The sequence below is a fragment of the Arachis stenosperma genome, chromosome 8 (assembly GCF_014773155.1).
Source record: "Arachis stenosperma cultivar V10309 chromosome 8, arast.V10309.gnm1.PFL2, whole genome shotgun sequence".
Taxonomy (NCBI): domain Eukaryota; kingdom Viridiplantae; phylum Streptophyta; class Magnoliopsida; order Fabales; family Fabaceae; genus Arachis; species Arachis stenosperma.
Window position 1 is genome coordinate 47903177 of NC_080384.1, and position 24398 is coordinate 47927574.

The 24398-nt window shown below is 29.3% G+C and overlaps 1 protein-coding gene across 6 annotated transcripts; it reads left to right on the forward strand.

The window, feature by feature from the left end:
• Window positions 1-16176: 16176 nt before the first annotated feature.
• On the forward strand, window positions 16177-23412 carry LOC130946637 (protein TIFY 8). Of its 6 annotated transcripts, none has more exons than XM_057875442.1 (7): window positions 16177-16493; window positions 17386-17573; window positions 17698-18143; window positions 18237-18324; window positions 18568-18681; window positions 21917-22127; window positions 22694-23412. In XM_057875442.1, the coding sequence occupies exons 1-7, from the start codon at window positions 16271-16273 to the stop codon at window positions 22789-22791; spliced, it is 1368 nt and encodes a 455-aa protein (XP_057731425.1). In that variant the 5' UTR covers window positions 16177-16270; the 3' UTR covers window positions 22792-23412. The 6 variants fall into 6 exon arrangements, with proteins under 6 accessions (XP_057731425.1, XP_057731426.1, XP_057731427.1 ...); XM_057875443.1 differs by having other exon boundaries at window positions 22700-23410; XM_057875444.1 differs by having other exon boundaries at window positions 22711-23409.
• Window positions 23413-24398: the final 986 nt, after the last annotated feature.

The window sequence follows — 24398 nt, forward strand, 5'->3', positions numbered from 1 at the left end:
TATCAACGTCTCACAAATAGAGCTAATAGGGCATCGGTTAGGTCTTCCAAATATATCGGCGGCTCAGCGACTTTCATGAAGACCAAGGTCAGGCTGGTATGTAGATTCTCTAATTTTGTTATTAATTTAGTTATATTCTTTAACATATTATTAGTAGGCATCCTAACATATTGTTTCAATGCAACATGTGTAGTCGAAGTTGTTGGATCGCGATGCAACGTTGGCGGAGACCTTCAAGTACACCCACACTTTGAAGGAGAACAAGGCAAAATTTGCTGATCAGCGGTCTGCGTATCATTATATGAGTAAATATTTGATCTTGTGATATAAAATTTTCAATTAACTACACATCTGTTATCCTAATCATAATAACATGTGTTACACAAGAGTCTTACGTGTAGAGACTGGAGGCCGCAACTCAGCAATCTCAGCAAAGTGGGGAAGACACTAGTGGCTTTGTGGCTTCTGTCGTTGGTCCCGATGCAGTTTGGCGCGAGACCGCCTCTGTGGCGTACAAGAACCGTGTATACGAACTGGGTTGTTCTTCACCAGTAGCCTCCATACCTCCACGTTGAAGCCATCGTCTACCTCTACCACCAGTCGAGCCGTCGATCCTGACAAAGGCATTGATTTTAGGTTGCAGGTGCAGGAGCTCACCTAGAGTCTTCACGAATAGGCTTATGAGCTGAATGAGAATTGAGAGAGGTATCAGAAGATCCTCACATGCATGACAGACACAGATGAGCTCAGGTTGGAATTTAGGGAGCAGCTGGAGCGGCTTAAGCAGATGGAGCAACAGATGACAGTGTATCAGGCTCAGATGCATGCCAATGGCAGCGGCGCTGCTAGTGGCAGCTGCTCGTGGGACACAGCCATCATCACCTTCTCCGTCGCCTTAACAGGACCACAGGAATGACGACGACGACTAGCAAAATCTTTAGTGATTATGGCTTTGTTTTACTGTTTTATTGTGTTTGATTTATTTGACTTTTAATTTATTTGAACATTTGATATTTCATATTATATAATTGGTTTCTATTATTTATAATTTGATCACTAATTATGTGAAAAATAAATTTAAATAAAAATTAAAATTAATAAAAAATTGACATTATTGTCAGATTTACCGAGAGCATAATTCGATGGTAATAGTGCGAAAAACAAAATATTGTGGTACCACCTTTACCGTCGAAAAAATTCGCCGGTAATCAAATAATTTTTTCGGGTAAGTAATTTGTCACAGAATCTGACAATACTTATTTTTGAACAAAAAAATTCGACGATAATTAATTATCAACAAAGTTTATACTGTCGAATTTTATTCATTTTTTTATGATAATTCTGACGATACTCAACATTTTTCTAAGATTATTTGTATATAAAGTTGTAAAGTTGAAAAACTTTCACAACACTCCTATATTACTGTGAGTACCGACATACACTCATCAGTATTTGAGTACATCTAATATATGTTTCGATTTTCTAAATAACATCTTAGAACTATCTTATGAAATTAAGAAAGAATTTGTCAATTTAATTTTAGAAGTTGAGAACATCTTTTTGGCTGGTTTACATAATTGTGAGTCCTTAGACTCCACAATTACTTTTATCAGTAAGTGATCCTTTGACTGAGAAGACTTAAAAAATATATATAAAGTTCTTAGGTTAGGTTGTAGTCTAATTTGAGACTTAAGATAATATTTAAGGTTTTTAGGTTGGTGAATTATTTAATTTAAGCCAAAACTTAACCTAAAAAGACTTGAGAAAAAATAGTATCTAAAGTTCTTAGGTTTAACTGCAATTTAATTTGAATCTTGTCTGAAAATGTTGGAAGAGTATCTAAGATTTTTTATTAAGGGGATGTCCAATAATCAAATTATTTTTTAGCTTGAAGCAATAATATATAATTTTTTAGATTAAGATGATATCGAATATTAGTATTACTTGAAAAGTTAGAAAAATATCTAAGATTGTTTAGATTGTTGTGATCTAATCAAAGTCACTTCTTAGTCTTGAAAATACTTAAGTAAATAATATCTAAAGTTTTTAAATTATATTGCGGTTCAACATGAGTTAAAGCACTAGTATAAAAATGTTCAATACAAAATAATATCATTCGTACATTTATTCTAATAATAATAAAATTCTCAAATGTATATAAAATTTTATTATAAGGGCAATGTTAGGGGCCAGCAACATTTGTTATTAGTAGCCATCAACTAGTCATCAATGATGATTTGATTGTTGAGATTGATGTGAGATTTCATCAAATGACTCACATTTCTTTGTTGATTACATGCTAGCTAAAATGCAATAAAATTGCTGACCCCTAGATTTTTCCTTATTTATAAATATAAACGTGATTCTTCTATATTTTAAAGTAAGCGGTTGATTTTTAATTCTTATAAAACATATGGTAGTTGTTTTAATAAGGTTCTAAAAACTAGCTGGACTAAATATTTAGGTATTTGGTATTGGACTTAGTTTTAATATTTGTTATTTCAGGCTTTCAGCTTTTATTTTAGGTTTAATTTAATGTATTGGATTACGTTTCTTGAAGTTACACGGTAGGTGATGTTTTATGTTATGTAACACTGTTCACAGATTTTACATAAAAAAGTTACTTGGTTTTTTATTATTTATTTATTTTAATCATAAATTTTACTTATCTTTAAGATACTAATATATATATATATATATATATATATATATATATATATATATATATAAAATTCAAACTAAATACATATAAAAAATTATAGGATAAAAAAGGAAAAACTAGAAATAAAATACAATTAAAGAGATAAATATTCTTTTTTTGTGTTTGTTCTTTATCATTTTATAACATATAATATATATTATAATGGATTTTATGCGCGCATATATAAATTTTTATATTAATTTATGATAATTGATTTTTTTATTTAATTATTGTCTTATATTTACATAAAATTATGAGATTTTGATTGGTATTATATTTTTAAAATTTATATTAAAAAATTTATAATTTTATATTTTTATATATTATTTTATTATAAGTCAATTGTTTAATTGAATCACATATTAAACTGATTAAACTTTTAAATTAATAAACAAATAACTAAATTGATTGGATGTGTGATTCGATTTTTATAACTTTGATTTTAACTCCTTTGATTAGAGATTTCCATACTTAATATCTATATATTTAAGGATTGTGATTCTTCAGACAAATTAAAAGAATTGATTGTTTAACAATATTTTTGTGAGTGGTTTCACTACATTATTTGAATTGATGATTTTCTATTATTCAATCAATTTTTTTCTCCTGACCCACCAATTATGTGACTATGAAAGATTGATTGAACCACCACCAACATTGAAAGTGGGTCGAATTGAATTTGAAAACACTCATTATTATAAGCAAAATCCATTATTTATTATATAATTTAAGAGCTAAAAGATTTGCCAACTTCCAACTATAACCAGTTACATTAAACTTGGATTAGTAGTTATCATAATCACTCATGAGACTCATGTAAGGACACGCTAAGAAAAAGCCAAAAAGATACTATAATTTCCAACTACACATACACTAACCAAACACAATTCAAGAATCTTTCCATTATTCCCCGCTCCCCTCATAGCTAAGGATAAAGAAAGGAGGACGAGGTTCTAATAATTGTGCAACCCTAAAAAAACGTTAATGGACAAGATGGCGGGGCCATGGTATAACATATGGGAATGGATACATGTACACTTTTTTATTGAAGTTTTAGTTAAATTAAGCCATACCACTTTATACCCAAAAAAAAAAAAAAAAAAAGATGAAAGCCAAGCCTTATTAATTATATAATTATATATAGATAGATTGAAAATAATGATGATGATGGCAAACAAAAAGATATAGATAGTATATTACATCAATTATATTAGGTGTACACCAAATCAATTACTAAAATCAGACATTAATATAGAATATATATTAAAATATAAAATTCACATTGAAACTAAATTATATTATATATATATATATATTTACATAAATATATAATAAATATTTTTTGTATTAAATAATATTTTTGATATTACATTTATAAATATTTTTTTTAGTTAGTTGTAGTGCCAAAATCAAGGTTCTGAAAATTGGACCGGACCGGCCGATTCGACCGGTTTAACCGCGAACTGGCAAGTGACAACGCAAACGGTTCGATCCTCCTGTAGAAACCGTGCTGGAAAGAACTGCTGAAGAACTGGTGAACCGGCCAAAAATCGGTCGGTTGGGCCGAACCGGTGGCCAGCCGGTTCTGCATAAACGACGCCGTTTTATTGTTTTTCAAAAAACCCTAAACCCGACCCAACCCCGCTCATGGAGCACCCCACCCCCTTTCTTCCCTCGACCCCATTCATTCATGATTCATCTGATTTTGAATCAACTCACATTAAGAGAAGAGTGAACCCTAGCCGCCCAGTCGCCCTCCTTCGTCGCCGCGGTCTCAGGTCATCAGCGCCACCGCGTCGCCTGGTCCTCAGCCCAAGTAACCCTTTATCTTCACCTGGTTCCCTACCCAGTAGCTCTCCATCTCCATCGTCTTCATCTTCTCAACATCAGCAGGCAGTAGTCCTCTCATCGTCTTCATCGTCGCGCGGTCCTCAACAGTCAACCCCAGTAGCCCTTCGTCGACCCCAGGTGAGTGACTCGTCCTCTGCTCATCTTCTTTGTTCTTTGCCTCTGTGAACTTCCTCTGTGAAATTGATACTCTGTGAACTTTGACTTCCTCTGTGAACTCAGATTTCAGTTTAATTGTGAATTTCCTCTGTTTGTTGGTTATCATGACTATCAAAAAATTTGTTTGTTGGTTAGCATGAGAAATAAATAATCTGTTTGTTGGTTATGGTGAGAAATAAATAATCTAAAATTTAACTGGCTGGTCTTGTATCTTGCAGCTCAATTTCTGTTTGTAGCTCAATTTTTGTTCGTTCCTCTGCTCAAATTTGTTACTCTATTTTTGTAAATAAGCTGAAATTTGTTGCTCAATTTCTGTTCGTTCCTTTGCTCAAATTTGTTACTCTATTTTGTAAATAAGCTGAAATTTGTTGCTCAATTTCTGTTCGTTCCTTTGCTAAATAAGCTGAAATTTGTTACTCTGTTTTGTACTTTGTTAATGCTGGAAACTTACTCGATTTTGCATAATTGTTGACTGGCTGAATTGCTGTAGGCAGAATTGCTGTAGGTAGAATTGTTAATGTTCATTGTGTAGGCAGAATTGTTAATGTTTATTGCTGTGGCTGTTTTTAATTTCATATATGTTTTATTAATTTTATTTATGGAAGATAGTATTAATCAAGAAGCAACTGCTGATAACAATGCTTCTGTGAATAATAACATGCCTGCCGATACTCCTATTCCGAATGATGCTGCTAATCCTAATTCCCGTAGTGCTAACGATAGTCAGTCACAAGGTTCTTCTAACCTTAGGAGAAAAACAGATTTAGCTTTAAAATATGTTGCTCTACAAATGGTGAATGAAAAATCACAATATCAATATTTATTTTGCCTACAAGTTTTCAATGGAGGTGAAATTCACAGGATGAAGAAACATCTAGCAAAGATTACTGGAGATGTGAAAAAATGTCATAAAGTTCCATGTGATGTGGAAAAACAGATGGAAAGTTTGTTGAAAGATATTTAGACCAACAAGAAGAAAAGAAAAGTAAGTTTTGGTGAAGAGGGTGGTGATGAGGTAGAGGATGCAATTGATGAGGCAATAGCTCAAGAAGAACAGGAACAGCAGTGTACCTCGAGTCAGCAAGAAGTTGGAGGCGATCCAAAGAAAAAAGCCTTAGTCATTCATCCTATGTTTGCACCAAGAACAACTTCAGGAGCTCAACCAAGTATTAAAAGTGTTATGCAAAACAAAGAGGCAATACACGAGGTTGATAAACGATTTGCTCGGTGGCTTTTGGATTGTAAAATTCTATTTAATGCTGTGATGTCGCCATATTTTCAAGATATGCTGGATGGTGTTGCTGGTATTGGACCTGGTTACAAAGGGCCTTCTTATGATAAGTTAAGGGTTCATTTGTAGGCTGATCTTAAAAGAGAAAGCCAAATGCTAGTTGATAGTTATAGGAGTGCATGGAAGGAAACTGGATGTACCCTCATGGCTGATGGTTAGACAGATCAAAGACAAAGAACGTTAATTAATTTCTTGGTATATTGTTCTAAAGGTTTGTGCTTCGTGAAATCAGTAGATGCTTCCAGTATGGTAAAAAATGCTTCACACTTGTGTAATTTATTTTCTGAGGTAATTGAATGGATTGGCCCAAATAATATTGTGCATGTTGTGACTGACAATGCGGTTAATTATGTTGCTGCTGGTAGGCTTATCAATAGAAAATATGATAATATCTATTGGTCACGATGTGCTGCTCATTGCCTTAATCTTATTTTAAAAGATATAAGCAGCATGGCGCATATTTCTAACCTTGCAACACGTGCTTCAAAGATCATAGTATTTGTGTACAATCATACCGTTTTCTTATCTTGGCTAAGACAAAGACCTCATTGGAGAGAAATTGTACGTCCTGGTGCAACCCATTTTTGCAACTGTGTTTATTACATTGAAGAGCATCTTTGACCGTAAAAAAGAGTTGCAACAATTGGTTGTAGATTCAATTTTCACTGATACAAATTAGGAAGGAGTGCTACTGGTAGAGCTGTGAGTGCTATTATTCTGGACTGAAAATTTTGGGACGATTGCTTTACTGTATGTAAACTTGTGGGCCCTCTGATTTACTTGTTGAGGGTTGTTGATGCTGATGACAAACCATCTTTGGGATATATTTATGAAGGAATGCTAAGGGCAGAAGATGCAATTAAGGAGATGTTTAGGCAATCCAAGACTGCATATCAGCCATACACAGATATTATCAACTCAAGATGGGACAAGTATTTGAAGAAATATCTTCAGCGGCAGCTTACTTCTTGAATCCTAACTTCTTTTTTAATGAAAATTATAAAGAAGAACCTAATGTTATGCGAGGTTTGCTTGATCTTGTTACCTTGTATTGCAAGTGTAACAATTTGGATTCAGTTCAGGCAATGAAAGAAATACATTTATATAGAGGTCGCAAGGAAAGTTTTGATAGACAAGAAGCTATTCGAGCTGCATCTGAATTTAAGTCTAGTAAGAATATGGCTGAATATTTGTTTAATTAATAGTAACTTGTTTTATGCTCCTATATTCTTAATTGATATCTTCTAATATGTTATGGTTTTATAATTGGTAGTGAAATGGTAGAGGTTATTCAGAGGCTCTGCTCCATGTTTACAAAAGATAGCTGTTCGCATTCTTAGCCAAGCATCTGCTTCTTTTGGGTGTGAGAGAAATTGGAGCCTTTTTGACCAGATTCATACAAGAAGAAGAAATAGATTGGAGTATGATAGACTGAATGACATTATTTATGTTACCTATAATTTGCGTCTTAAATCCAGGTAATATATGTTTCATGAAATACTATATTGTTTCATTTGTAATCTTTATCATAACAAATTTGTAAATTATTAAATCTTCATATATTGTATTTAACTTTTTAGGAAGGAAAAAGAAAAAAGAAAGCAAAAGACACAATATGATCCAATTGATTATGAAAGCATCAGTCAAGTTGACTTTTGGGTGACTGAAGAAGTTGTAGAGAAAGAGCATGATCTTCCTAGTAATGTAGATGACTTATTGCGTGAGTATAGTATATTTAGTTTCTAATGATTTATTAGAATGTTGTTAGTTTATAATATAATGATAACATGTCTATTTTATTAGGTGAAATTGATGCTGATTTATATCAAAGTGGCGGTAGTAGTAGTGGTCTTTATGCTGCATCTCTTGATTCTTCTGCTTAATAGGGTGGGAATGAAGGTGAAAATCATCCCACCGAAGCAGATTTGCAACAAGTTCTTGCAGATTTTGATGATTGATAAACCATGTAGTTGTGATTTAATATTTAGATATGCTTTTATTACTATTTAACTTTTGAGTTTGGATTTTGATAAGATCATATGTATTTGGTTGATGATATTTTATGTAGTGTTTTAAATTTCGAAGATATTTTAAGATTTATATCAGACTATAATTATATTTTAAGATGTGTATTTATAATTTATTTATTATTCTATTCTAAAACGATTTTTCTAGCTGAACCATCGATTGAACCGGTTAGACTAATAAACCAGTAAATCAGTGACTAGAATGGTTTGATGACCGGTCCGATTTTTTGAACCTTAGCCAAAACAAATAGTAATATCTCAAAGCCATCTCTAAACATTTTTAATCGAATAATTTAATTCTCAATAAATTTTAATCAAAATCAATCCTTTATTTTTTATTTTATTAGATAAATTAATTTTTATATCAATTTTTGATTAAAAAATTAAACAAATCAGTTTATGTTATTATTAAATAAAGACATAAATAGTTTTAAAAAATTTTAAAATTTTAAGATAGTCTCTTTATTAGATGGACGAATAATATAATATAGAAACTGATCTAACGAAATAAAAATGAAGATTAATTTAATAATTAAAATTTATTTGAGAATTAAAATGTCCAACTAAAAAAATTTTTAGAAACTGATTTAAGAATTAAGATATTATTTGTGAAAACAACACGTTTATGAATATCTTAGTATTAAAAAAAAAAAATCAAATAACATTTTTGTCTAAAGAGAGGATTTTTAAATGCTCTTCAATTAACAAAAGTTTTATCCACATTAAGTTCATAATATATGTCAGTTTAGACAAATTCGTTTGTTAGTTTAATTTATATACACTTTCCAATTAAGATGTATAGCATCATTTATTTTGTGACCCCTTGTTTTAAACTATCTCCATTGAGTAACATTACAATGCTTACACATGTAAAAAAATTTTTATCACTAGAACAATCCTAAAATATATCTCACACTCTTTTTTATTATTAATTATTTTCTTTTCCTCCTTTGAAAATAATCCCAATAATTTCACTAGAATCCATTGTGCAAAGCCAGAAATTGGTGGCTTCTGTGTGTCTCATTCTAGAGAAATGCCAATCAAAGGCTCCAAATAAAGGAAAAGAAAAATAAAGCCAACAATTTCAAAAGGAACCCATGGGTAATATTTATTGAAAGCAATGAGGTTTTGAATTGTTTGTTTTAACATTAAGAGGAAGAGATGGAATGAAGAAGTGGAAAGAGGTTATGGAGGAAGGAGAAGAAATAAATGGCAAATGGTGACAACTTTAATTTAATTTGGTTATCTTGATACAAATACAGGGATTCATATGGTTGGCTAAATTTGTTTAAATCATTTGTGAGTATTGTTGGTTTCTTTCAATATTTTATGATTAGTTTTGATAATCTTTTTGACTAAAGAGAAGGGGAAAAAAAAGTTATGTTGACAAAACTTTTATGAGATTGATTGGGTAACAGCGTCTCTGAAGTTGAGTGGAAGTTATAAGGGAGAATAATATTTGATATCGTTTGAGAAACGGGAGTCACTCAAATAAAACATTTAAAATATTTTATTTTAAAGATGTTTTTTAATAATTAAAATTTAGTATATATAATCGATTAAATCGTATTAATTAGTATATATAATCGATTAAACTGTGTTATTTTTGTCAAGATTAAGTCAGATAAATTAATTTGATAAAAAAATAGTAAATCAAATTTTAAACTAATCTAAATTTATTTTTTTTTATAAAAAATGACTTTAATAATCTTATTATAAAAAACAATTAAAATACCATGTTAATATATATATATATATATATATATATATATATATATATATATATTGAAAATTTTAAATTCTAATCATATAACAGAAAGTAAATGACTAGAATTTAGAATTTTTAAAATTAATATATATATATATATATATATAGGGATATAGTTATTTTTTATAATAAGGGATATTATAGTTATTTTTTATAAAAATAAGAATATTATAGTTTTTTGATTAAAAAAATAATTTGTTTGATTAATTTGACATAATTTAAAATATTGACTTAATTAAATTTTTTATTAAATTTTAAAAAAAATTTAAACGTTTTTATCTTACGAAATAGATATAAGATTAATTTGTTTATCTCATTTTTAAAATAACTATATAGAGATTGATAAGTCCATATAATTTTTAAAACAGTTATAAAGACTGATTTGTCCATCACAATTTTCAATCAAGAATTGATCTGTCTAGAGTAAAGTATCGTTTTTGTCCCTAACGTTTGGGGTAAGTCCCAAAGTTGTCCCTAACGTTTCAATCGTCCTATTTAAGTCCCTAACGTTTCAAAATTGACTCAATGTTGTCCTGCCGTTAGGGATCCGTTAATAGAATTAACGGCGGGACAAAATTGAGACAATTTTAAAACGTTGGGGACAAAAACGATACATAGAAATAAATTTTAATTTTATCCTTCAATAATATTAATTTTTACTGTACATAATATTCAATCGTTTTTTAAATTACAGTTAATCACATTACTTTTATTTTAAATAAATTAATTTTGTTATAATTTTATTCTTAAAGTAATGTAATTTTTTTATAAATAATAAATTTTACACTTTCATTCTAAATAATGTAATTTTACTTTCATTATTTAATCACATTACTTATAATTTTTTTAATAATTTTCCACTTTCATTCTAAAAATTAATTTTTTTATAATTTTACATTTAAAGTAATGTAATTTTTTTTATAAATAAATAACTTTTACACTTTCATTCTAAATAATATAATTTTACTTTCATTACTTAATCACATTACTTATATTTTTTTTTAATTTTACACTTTCATTCTAAATAAATAAATTTTTATAATTTATGCTTAAGTATTGTAATTCTTTTATAAATAAATAATTTTATACTTTCATTCTAAATAATGTAATTTTACTTTCATTACTTAATCACATTACTTATAATTTTTTTTATAATTTTACACTTTCATTCAAAATAAATTAATTTTTTTATACTTTTACTCTTTCATTCTAAATAATGTAATTTTACTTTCATTACTCAATCACATTACTTATATTTTTTTTATAATTTTACACTTTCATTCTATTCATATTACATTATTTATTTAGAATAAAACTGTAAAATTTATTTATTTATAAAAAAATTACATTACTTTAAGTATAAAATAAAAAAAATTATTTAGAATAAAAGTGATGTGATTAAGTGTAAATGTGATTAAAAATAATTGAATACTATGTATAGTAAAAAATTATTATTATTGAAGAATAAAATTAAAATTTATTTTTATGTATCATTTTTGTCCCCAACGTCTTCGTCCTATTTAAGTCCCTAACGTTTCAAAATCGTTTCAATTTTGTCCCGCCGTCAATTTTATTAACGGATCCCTAACGGTAGGACAACATTGAGTCAATTTTAAAACGTTGGGGACTTAAATAGGACGATTGAAACGTTAGGGACAACTTTCAGACTTACCCCAAACGTTGGGGACAAAAACGATACTTTACTCATCTGTCTATTATCGTGTCATGTCGTTAGTGAATAATAGAAGAATTTGACCAAAAATTATATTGCATATTAAATTTTTTGAGATTAGAGCTGATTTTGATAATTATTATGTCGTAATGCTAATTATACGCTACTAATGAGGAGAAAAAGTAACGTAATCACATCTAAACGGATTAACGGAATTTAATGTTCTGAAATTGTGGATTTAATACCCATTATTACTCCAATTATGTGAGAATTACCCTCTCTCTCTCAAAGAACAAAATCTGACAAAGATTACAAGTTTATTTATTACATACTCACGTCAACATGCCCAACCCACGGAGTTTCTCAGCTCTCGAGAAAAAAAAAAAAATAAACCCATGGTGCAACACTTGTTTAGTTTCTACGGTAATTTTTTTTAATTTAATAAATTAAAAATTAATTTATTATACATCAAAATTTTATTTAAAAATTTATTATTAGTCAATAAATTATTATATGCACAAAATAAAATTAAAAATTTCAATACTTAATGGTTAGACTAACCAAACTTAGTTATCACAATGCAGCACTATACCTGACAAACATGCTCTCATTATCGAGAATTGGACCAAGAGAAAGATATCTTTTAATATTTTGATCAAGAGGAAGTTTTAAATTTCTTTAAAAATTTTTGTTAACAAATACTCTAAAAATATAAGTTAAAATTGGTTATTTTAAACTTTTTTTAAATATTATATATTTAAATATTTTTATTAATTAAATTTAAATAAATTGATCTAACAATAATAAAAATTAATTATAAATAATATCACTCTAAATTTTATTATTTAACTTAGTTAAATTTAGTTTATAAAAAAATTTAAATATATAATATTACTCTTTTATATAATAAATATGTAAAAACTTAAATTTTTTTATTAAATATATAAATTAAAAAATAAATAGTTTGTGATAAATAAAAAATTTTTGTTTACTTTTTATATATGTTTAATAAAATTTAATGTTTATTTTAATAATTTTGAAGAATTAAAAAAATAATTTAAAAAGAATAAACATAAAATAAAAATAAAAAATATATTAAATATTATAGATTATATATTAATTAAAAAATATAATATATGATTATGTAATATATTTTAAAAAAACATAATATATAATAAGATATCGTTTGGCGTAGTAATAGCCAAGTTGCTTTCCATCCTTGTTCAAAATCTATGACAATTTGATAATGAGTCCTCTTAGAGAGTCAATAGAATATTTGTATAATATGTATAATAGGTTATATGAGTTAAAAAATGAATATCATCTATACTATTCAGAATAACCAAAAACTTAAGTTGATTTTGGATTTACTAAAGATCGAATTCTCGATCTTTCGGATCTAGAGTTCTGATATCATGTCATAATATCACTTATCCCAAAAGTTTTAGTTGATGGAAAAAGGTAACATTAATGGTTATATCTCTAATACTGAATTGGACATCCCTAAAACTCTAGGGTATATATTGTAAAAATATTTCATTGGCTCTTTATACTTTTTCTTTGATAATTAATTCTAAAAGCAGTGATGGATAGATAAAAAATCCCTTATTAAAAACAACAAAATAAGAAAAACTATAAATGTACAAGTAAATTATAACTAAATTTTTTATTTTTCATCTTGATTAATTGAGAATATAAAAATATTATTTATTTTTTAAAATACGAGACATCTAAATTCTTTTGAAAAATTAATTTATCTTTATATATTTTAGACGAAGGAATTTAAATGTCTCGTATTTTAGAAGATTAGAGAAATTTTTATATTTTTAATTAGTAAAAAATTTATGTATTTTTTAATTAAAATAAAAAATTTATTTGTCTTTTTCTTTCAAAATGCATATAAAAAATAAAAAATTATCGAAATATACTCAAAAAATTAATTTTTATGGACAAAAATGTCATGTCATTAGTGTGTTTGTAAAGTTTAGAATATATTTTTGTTCATTGAAATTAATTTTTTTAGGTGTATTTTAATATTTATAAACTTTAGAGTAAATTTTTGTTCATTTCAAACTCTTTAATACATATTTTTGTTGATTTTTAAAAAAAAAATAGTTTTAAAGTTTAATTCTATTCAGAATTATAATAATTAATTCGATTATCACGCCCTTTAAAATCTTATCTAACACATATGTTTAAGATAATTAACGTGTTCTTCTTCCTCATATTGTTTTTATTTATGATTTTGTAACATAACACCATTATTATATAGATAAAAACATGATAAGGACTATTTTGGGACACCCTACTAAGTTGGGTACAAAATTTTCCGTCTCTTATACGCACTTGCATATGCCTATCATCACCACCTTTTATACTTATAATTATTTGAGCATCGAACTTTTTTTTATTCTATTTTGCAAATTTTTTGTTCATCACTCCTCGGTAAATTACCACCATTAATCTTCATCACTTTGGTTTCTATTTTCATATATAGAAATAGATTCAATATAGTTTGTTGTCACACAATACTAAGCTAACATAATCGTAATAAAATTTGACTCGAAATCATATTAGTTACCGTGTTTAATTTCGAAGACTAAATTGAGCTTGTATTTATTTTTTTCTTGAACAAATTTAATTAACATATTTGTTCTTAGAATAATTAAAATACAAATAGAAACAGAAACAGTTATTTATTGTTTAATTGATTGCTCTAGAATTAAAGACGTATGGTCTCAAAATTATCTTTGTGATTGTCTTCTTCTTCAGAGTCCCAACAACTTTTGGACATGGTGAACTGCATCAACAGAGATACTTAACTCGTTGAAGAATGTTGGCCGTAATCCTCAATTGCTTGTCATCATTTGCTGGAATTGCTGGAAAGTTCGCAACCAGTTGATTTTTAAAGGTTCTACTTCTATGTTGCTCAGTGAAATCTAAAGAACTCACAGTTTAAGTCATCATATCCATGAGGCAAGTTCTTAGTTGCATTCAATTTGATTTATCATTCTTTCTTCTTTAAGATTTTTTCTTTGTTTTTCGACCACGCACCGTTGGATGAATACCTTCAGTGTAGTGCTTTTGAGAAATCCCCACCTTTTATTATACTGTCCTGTTTTTGAACATCTTTGTATTTCATTTTTCAATAATTAATGAAATATAACCTATTATCTTTAAAAAAAAATACAATTTTTTATTAAAAAAAGTATTATTTTGCTTTTGGTTTGCGCCTTCTGATTTTGATTGTTAACGAGAATTTATTTCAAAAAGTTCTATTAATTTAAGTAAAAAAAAAATTATTACTATCTCTTTCATAATCTATTTTATTTTACTACATAAAATTCTAAGAATTTAATAACATTAAAAAAGAACAAATTTATCCATCAAGTTTCGTTTGTTTATCGACACAAACACTAAAAACTAAAACATAAAATTATATTTGACACATAAAATATCATATTTTAAAATATTAGATAATATATTTCATATTTTTTGAGATATTAATAAAAAATATAATTTATTTTTTATTTTATATTTTATTATTATTATTAATTTTTTATAATCATATTTTTTTATTATATTTTTTTTAAATTTTTTATAAATAAGATTAAATTAGACTTTTATAATTTATTATTTTTTATATTTTATTTATTAATAAATACATATAAAAATATTAATTTTTTATTTATTTTTTATTCTTAATGTCATCTCTTATTCTATTTCAAAATTAAACACCACTTTAGTTAACTAATTATTAGATGCTAAATTGCTACTAAAAGGAGATAAAAAAAACTTCAAATTTATTTTCAAGGTGAGAAACCTCTTGCTTTTTGTAAGTTGTAACTAGGTTAACTATATCAAAATAAGAAAAATTCTTAGGATCAATAATATAATTTTTAATATTTTTAGTTATTATTTAACTAATATAAATATTAAATTATTTTTAACAAATAAATTTTATTAGTTTATATATATAAATTCTAAAAAATATGAGTATAAATTATATTAATTCATATATGTAAATTCAGATAAATATAGATATTAACTATATATTCTTTACATGTAAAACTCTTATAAATATAGATACAAATTATTATTAGTCAAGTGCTAATAAAAAAGAAAATATTTACTAATCATATAGTATTATCATTATTCTTAAAATAAATTTCAATAATTTTTTAACGTGGAGAAAATTATCAAAGCAAAGAAAATAACAAAAATACTTGCAAAAAACCTTGAATATTTATAAAAATTATCCAATCATGAGTAAATTAGACAATGTTAACAAATATTCTATATTTTATTATTTTTAAAATTTTTTTAGAGAAACATTAGAAAAGATTATTGAAATTTATTGTTATTAATAATTATTTTTAGTCATCAATTTAATTTCTCTAGTTTAATAATTTAATAATATATTTTAACTTATTCTTTTAAATATTAATTACTAATTTTTAATAAAAAATAACAAATTTTAATAATTTTTTATTTTTTTAATTTTACTAATTTATATTTTAAAAACATAAATTAAAAATACAGTAAAAATTTTATAAAAATTATTATTATATTTTTAAAATACGTGTTTAGAGCACAAAATAGTTAATTTTTTTTAATTTTTCTTTTTAGATTTTTTTTAATCCTGGCTCACATTTTGTGTCACAGACACACTATAAACACTTATTCTCTCTCTTTCTCTCTCTTTCTCTCTCTCTTTTAACCTGTTTGTGTTTGTTCCCCTTGTTCTCTCTCTTTCTCTGAATGATGATGATGGTGATGAGAAGATGGAGTTGATGAGAGAGAAATGGCACAGCCACAGCCACAGCCACAGCAACACCACCATCATCACAACAACAACAATGGCGGTGGTAGCACCACCCAAAAACAACACCACCATGTTCTCCATGACTTTCTCGGCATGAAGCCCAACAACGATATACGCCTCTCTACTGACCTCTCACCTTCCTCTTCCTCCGCCGCTGCACGCGGCCCCTTCTCCTCCTCCGCCGCCTCCGACATCGCTTCCGGTGAGTCACTCACTCACCGAGTTACCGACTTAGTAGTAGTACCCCCTTCCAACCCGCCATTTGAGTTTAACCTTAAAATGCAATCTTTTTGTTCTTTCTAACTTGGTAACTCCACTTTTTTCCATACTTAGTTCACACTTTTCAGTGAATTCTTTTAAATAAATAATTTAAGAAAAACTTCTTTTCATCATAAGCGCATTATGAAATTATTTTTTGAAAATGAAAAAAAAAAATATTTTGAAGAGCATTGTTTTGTTACTTGTGATCTGTTTCTATGCATCAATTCTCATCCACTGGTGTTGTTCTCTCTATTTCTCTCTCTCTCTCTCTCTCTCTCTCTCTCTCTCTCTCAGGTGTTAGGGTAGGTTGATTCTTATGGTTTAATAACATAATTTTTGTGTGTCTTTGGAATTTTTGTTCTATTTATTTATTTTCCCTAAATAGTTGTTTCCTTCATTATCCTAAGCTTTCAGTCTAGAGTATTTAGCTTAACATAGTAGTAGCTTTTTAATTTTTTGTTTTAATTTTGGGTAATGTAAATTTAATTAATGGCAGCGTTTATTCTGCGTTGGAGTTGTTCCAATGGCTTTACACCATTGTTTTGGGCTTGATTCTCTTTTTCATTTTTCTGCATTTGTTATTTTTCATTGGGTTTTTGCTAATAATCTTAATGAGTGGCCACCTTTTTCATTTTACATCTTGGAGTGCTGAATTTAATCAATCATTTTGAATAACAATTAGAGTGAAACTATGGTTGTGACTTCTGTCTTGTCACTTATAGTGAAAACTATAAGGCATTACTATTGAGTAGATATGCTTGCTTACTTAAAGAAATCTTTTAATGGTTCTTGTTTCTATAAATGTAATGTATTTCCCCTCATCAATTTGATAGAAAAACAGGTAGGGAATCATCTTGAAGGGGTTCCATACTATGGTCCACGAAGTGATTTTTCTGGCACCGAGATAAGCAACAGATTAGTGGGAAACAAGAGAAGCAATTCTGATTCTACTTTTATGGGTTCCTCCAGAGATGCCTTCCAAATGGTCCCTGATTCCTTTCAAAACTCTCATTTGATGAAGGTTTGATTGAAATTCTGAATAATTCTTTTTTCCTATCCTGTGTTTACAATTACTGAATAAGAAAAAGGTGCTCTTGATTTGTCTCCTGTACTCATTGATATCTAAAAGTTCTATTTTGATACAGGTCCTTCGTAGTGCTGCCGGAGGAGAGAAGCTTAGAAGGCCAAATGATGATGAAGTGTTGCTCGGTATGCAGTCGCTGAAGCCAATGTCTGCTTCTCTATTTCAGCCTCCTACAAGTTCCAAGCTTGATGCCAATAAATGGGAACGATCTTTACTCATGAATGTTGGCCCTTCCATGCAGCATCCCCCGCGTGGAGGTCAACTGACGCCGTTTGTACACCAAATAGCCTCAAACAAAATGAGGGATGCCAATGCCGGTCCTTCATTTATTTCTCAGTCAGCTGCTGATGAAGGATCTAGAACAGGAATTAAGGGCCCTGGCATTTTAAGTTCCATAAACCCAACTGCTTTGGGCATTGAGAAATCATCATCTGCAGGGTTTCTTGGTGGAAGCAGGACAAAGACTGTAAGTAATGTAGTGGACCCCGAATCATCGACACTTCCAAGGTAAATCTTTCCACCTTGGTTCTTTCTACTTTTGGTCCCTCTCACAAAATGGAGAAGCTACTTGATTTTGGTTCATTTTGGTATTGGTTGCAGTCAACATGGCCAAAAATCTTCCAGCCGCCAGATGACTATATTTTACGGGGGTCAGGCTCATGTTTTCGATGATGTCCACCCTCATAAGGTCGGTCTGCCTTATTGGTAGCTTGCCATATCTGTTTATTACATGTTTACTTTCAGTGAAATAAGGCCTCTAATTAACTAGGCTGACTGGCAATTTTTCAAGCAAAATTTAACTCCTATATGATAACTATGCTTCTGTTCCAATTCTTGTTGAGAAACATGTATTGATATACTGGATTGATTTCCATAGAAACCATACCACTCTAATGTAGTTGCTAGAGTTTGCTTTACTTTGTCATTGCAGCTGGAAAAAAGCTCTGTGGCAATCATTGATTCAACTCTGCTTAAGTTTTGGCACCCAGATGGAAGATCACTATTCAGTATTTTCTATTTGAACAGTTATCCTAACCTTTTTCTGGTATTCCAGAATGTATATGCTGCTCTTTATATAAAAATACCTGTGTTTAAAGTTGGTATAGCACTTATAATACAAATTGATGGAAAAATAGATGTAAAAGATAGGATTTAAGCTTTATGGACAAAATGGAAGAGTGACAAATTGATTATAAGAATTTAGATTGAAATGGTTTGTCTTTAGAAATGGCTTACAACAAAACATGAAAAACGCTGTTTTATCTATTTTACCTATCCCATCTAGTTCTAGTAGGGAAAATCTTGTCAATTGTTTATTGGGAAGTAATTTGGGGTAGCGCTTAGTGTGAAAAAGATTGGAGTTGCTTTAAGTGTTTTGTCTATAGACATGGTTCACAATAGGGCACGATAGTATCGATTGATCCTTGTAATCAAGCCTAGCTAATGGGTTAAGGATTGGTTGTTGTTGTTGGTTGGGAGTAGTGTTTAAGATCAGTCTTATTCCCCTTTCTGTCTTTTCTTTCCCCTCGTACTTTTGTCTTGTACTTTCCAACTTGTTTGCTTCTTTTGGGAGTTTATGGACTTCCTATTACTTTTTGGCTTTCCAAAATAATTTTCTAATGTTAAATTAAAGCTAAGAATTGGATAGGTTTGAAGATTATTGTATAAATTATGCTTGACTTCAGCATAGACTCTGAGCAGTAGATGAAAGCACTTAATTCTTGTATGTTTAGCTGTTGATGAAACACCATATGTTCTTTCATCAATGGGACTTGGAGAAGGCCTGATTTAACCTTGTGTCATAGTTCTTTATGGTACCTAGTGCAAAATAATGAGCTGTGTCGGTTTACATAAGTAGTATACCAGTCTGAAGTTGTTTTTACTTTTTAATTGCAATGTAAAAGGATTTGTAGCAACTAATAATGCAATTGCTATGTTATGGTGCTTGGGTGGAAACCACTATTGGTGTATTTTCAATTACTGATGAGAACTTGTGCACTTCTCTTTTAGTATTCCAGAATATATATTCTGTTGATTGGCTCTTTATAATAGAAAATAATTAATGATTTTTTGGTGTTAGTTGTCACAATAGTTTTTAAAGTACATGCAACAGTTGTTATGACAGAATACAGGATGACTGGGAAATTAAAGAAGTTAATTGTAATAGGAAAGTAATTATTATTAATCCATTTAGGGTGGTTTTGGTAAAGCTGATTGGAGAGGTGCTTGTCTTTTCAGAAGCATAAGCACTCACTTTGTGTTTGTTGAATAAAATAATACAATGTGATTGTGTTTTAGTTTTTAAAGGCTAGAGATGCTTTTGAAAGCACGTATAAAGATTTTTTCCAATGCTAGCTTATGCTTTTCCAAAAAAAAAGTTTAATATAATCTTATATGTTAATAAATAGCCAGATGTACTTTATTACGTTTATGACTATAACTATTGAATTCAAAAAATTAAAAGTAATTTCACCGAACACTATTTTTGTAACTTTAAAAGTTTATTAAAAGCCACTTTTATTTTTATTTTTTACCAAACATAACTGTTGCAATTTTTGAAAAGCTATGTTTGGAAAGCCAAGAAAGATAAGCAACTTTTGAAAAGCATAAGGTTTACCAAACCCACCCTTAGTCAACCTTATATTTTGGGGAAATAGCTTGTTTCTGGTTTTTTGTTAATATATGATTTGGGATAGCACCACCTATTGTGGAAAAGAATCTTGCTTTTAGTGGTATAATCACATGTGAAGCAAATATTTGGAGGCATGAATAAGCCAAGTACATCAAATGAATGGTAGTTCAATAAAGATACCAAGAAAAGTAATAGGTGAAACTCTTGAGAAGCATTTAGATTTAGTGGTTTGCCTAAGGGTGTGTGATTCACAATAGAACACCATGGCATCGTTTAATTATGCTGTCAACCCTACCTAGTGGTAGTGGGAAACTGTAATGGTGGCTTTTGTTGTGATAGTGATCAAGTTGGTTATTGTTCCCCTTTTGCCTGCTTTTTATTTTCTTCAGGATTTTTGTCTTGATCTTCTCCACATTTTTTCTATGGCTGAGATATGGAAATTTTAGAACTCATTTTTATATTTTTTTTTACTTTCCAAAATATATTTCCAGTAAAAGCTAACACTTGGAGTTTATTGCTATAGCTAGTTGTATCAAACTTTTACAAGGTTGGCCTTTGTGGTATAAATTGTGCTAGGCTTGCGCTTAAATTCTGATTTGTAGATGAAACATTAAATTTTCTTTCAATAGCATCAATTTAAAGAAGATCCAATGTTACCTTGTTTCTTGGTTAATTTTAATTCTTGGTGCAAATGTTGGGCCATGTTGTATGATCTCTGTCCTGAAATTATAAGTTAGCAGCAAGATGTTACAATGCGTCTTGGGATCTCATTTACTGCCTTGAGTTTCAAAATCTGTTGGCATTCAATGCTGGTTTTCAGCAAATTTCTCTTTTGATAATCTCTTAATATTGGTTACTTGGTTAGTTGTATTGAGCAAGTACGTGTGCTTTGTGATTATTTATTTTTAAATGTGCTTTTGGATATCTAGTTGGAAAGTTTTCAAGTATTGATTATGACCAGAATGATTAGTATTCATATAGTTGTATATCCTAAATATACCTTAAAATTGCGTGTAACCATTGGTGTCAATGAATTAAAATGATAATAAGCTTCTGTAAAACCACTTAAATAGGTACATTGCTACAAAATCAAAATTAGTAGGTCGTTGATGCGGACAATGAGAGACTCTTAAAGGGCATGCTTTGCTTTGGAAAAGGCTTTCTGGACATGGAAATGACAAATTGGTTATCATATTAATATGGGCATCACGAAATTCATTGTCTTTGTTTTAGTTGGTATCTATATTTAGGATATTAATTGTTTGCTTTAATCAAAATATAGTGAGGATATGTTAAACTTTGTAAACTTATTATTAATCTTCTGTACATGGTAACAAACTAAAACAGTGGATAGATAGTGTATATACACTATATACAACACAACAACAAAACAATAATGATTCTAAGCCTTATCTTGTTAGGTTGGGTCAGCGTAATTGATCACTTGATGCTATAGAGTATAGTCCTTTCCAATGCTTTAATCTATTGCTGTGTTTAAATATTAAATAATGAGCAGTTATGATGTTCTTGGAAAATTTCAAGGTGCATACTATAGAAAAGTCTTAATTTATATCATTATTTAGGATCTGAAATTCTATGCATGCAGAATGAGGGTACATGATTTCATGTTTTCATCTAATATATGCAGGCAGATGTTATAATGTCTTTAGCTGGATCAAATGGCGGATCATGGTCAACTGCATTCTCGCCGAAATCTTCTGTAAAGCTGGCGAATGATAGTAACTTGCATAGTGGAGAGAACGACACGGGTATCCCACATGATCTTCACGGGAGGTTGCCTATTACTGGAAGTTCTAGCCATGCCATTGTGCCTGGTGATCGAATATCTACTCCGGCAGGTAATCCTCCAACATAGCTGCATGTTTTTTATTTCTCATCAAGAGTACTTTCTAATTTCTACTGCCAAAAAGATAAGAGCTCCAAAGGTTGATCACATCCCTTCTTATAAAACAACTAAGCGTTGTCTCAATAAGCCGAGTTAAATGGTTACATGCATAAAACGACGTCTAATTGTTCTATTTGTAAATCATTTTCATGCTTTACCAATTTATTAGCATTCCTTCTCATAGAATTTGTTTATACCAACTCAAAATTTGCTCATTGCTTTTTAAGCTTATGATCTATTTAAACTTTATGGGATAATGTTTCTCTTCCTAGAACAAGAAAAGTGCAATTAACCCTCCTGAACTTTGGCTTGTATATGCAGTTATCAAGCAGTGCCAAAGACTTATGTTAACATTTTCTTTTTCCAAAAGTATTCATTTACATCATTGACAAAATTACCCCTTAATAGAAGCTGTAAATTGCACATGAACCAATGTTTCAGGGTGGTTAATTGCATTATTCGCCGAGTTTATGTCGTTCTAATCATTCATCATTTTGTTATGTATTGCTAAATAACTAGTTGTAGTGGCAAACCAGGGAAGCATTGTATCTAAACATACAAGAAATCCTGTTCAAGCATCTGAACCCAGATCTGAAGACAAAAAAAGAGCACAATGATACCGAGTTTTGAGTCTGAAAGGTTTGTTTATGTTCTATTAATTAATTGGAAGGCTTAAGAAAGAGCTTTCTCTTATTCTGATTACTATTGAGTATCATCCTCTTAGGGTATCAATTTTCTTCTAATCTTATAACTTATTAACCTTTTTTTTTTCTTTTTTTCTAACATTAAGAGGATCTTGTACTGCGGTTTCCATTTTGGTACAAAAAATTTTTAGATAACGAAGACTTGTTCTTGTCTAAGGTTGCCTCGTCGCCTCTATGTTCATTGTTCAACTAGTGCTTGCATGTGTAGTTTAATTTAGTATCAATTGATCTGAATAAAGTTACTTGATGCTGGTCTTTCGTAGGAACATCATTTTATGGTTACTATACCAGTATAACTATTAGTCTTGATCTTTTGATGGAACAACCTACATTTGAGTTTTGTCGCCAAAGGGTTTGACTGATCTTGATCCGTTTCAACCTACATAGCTTTGTGTGTTCTACCTTTATAAGGGAGGAAGAATGCAAGGTTTCTTTAAATCTTCAAATTCATCCATAATAAAATTCGTCAAATTTTTTAGCAAATTTTCTTCTATTTTGTTTTGATAATATTCATAGGGAAAAGTATATGAACCAACTTTAAATCAGTCAAAAATGAAACAACTTAATTAATTATAAATATAGTAATTAGTTTTATTTATTTATGATTTAAAATATTGATTATTAATACGTTTAGTATCATTGCAACGTGAATCACGGAAACTGATTCAATTAGCTTCCGTCTTTTCATCCTCCTTCTCTCTTCAAATGCCTAAAACATCCTAATTTACGAAGAAAAGAAACATCCTAATATCTAGTATAAGCACCATTCACGTAGAGATTTTGGATTTATTCAGAGATATTTGGCTGGTTTTTTGTTGAAACCATCTTGGTTTCTAGCATTATTGTATTCATAGTTGAAAAATATCTTTTGGTGGTTCTTTTTGATACATCTCTTCTCAACAAACCTAAAACTGGGTAGAAGCAAAATAGAACCTCAAACAAACAATTAATTTGGGTTAGTTGAGTGGTCAGTTCATTCGTCTATTTAAACAAGTGTCAAGAGTTTTGAATTTTGCTTTGTATATGTAGTAACCTATTAATCAGTGGTATACTCTTATAAATGGAGTTCAAATTCACGTCGTGGAGAACACCATGGAAAGAAAAAAAACTCTCAAACAAACAACAAATCAGACCAAGCACAAGGGTATAACACAACAAAACACACTACACAAAGCTACAATCCAAAAACATATCAATACCATAATAAGATTCATATATCTATTAGCACTTTTTCTGAGAAAAGATGATCCCTGAAGCTCATGCACCTCAGGTTTGTTTGCAAAATAACCCCTCCTCTTTGATTGTGGCCACATTTAACTCCTTACGAAGATCATAGCATATCTAGCTTTCCATAAACTCCACAAGGTACCAAGTTTGACCAGAGGCTTTTCGTAAAACTGGAGGAGTAATTGACCCTCTGCCGAGCCTTCTTCTCTATAGAAAACCTGCGAAAAACATTTAACAGTATAAGATCCAGATTTTTCATGATTCCATACCATGAATTCCCACTCTCCATCAGC

Excerpts from the sequence above, each read along its gene's own strand:
- LOC130946637 (XM_057875442.1), top strand. The coding sequence starts at position 16,271 with ATGGCACAGCCACAGCCACAGCCACAGCAACACCACCATCATCACAAC. Across the intron at positions 16,494-17,385 it reads CGCCTCCGACATCGCTTCCG|AAAAACAGGTAGGGAATCAT; the intron begins GTGAGTCACTCA and ends TCAATTTGATAG. Across the intron at positions 18,682-21,916 it reads GTTATCCTAACCTTTTTCTG|GCAGATGTTATAATGTCTTT; the intron begins GTATTCCAGAAT and ends TAATATATGCAG.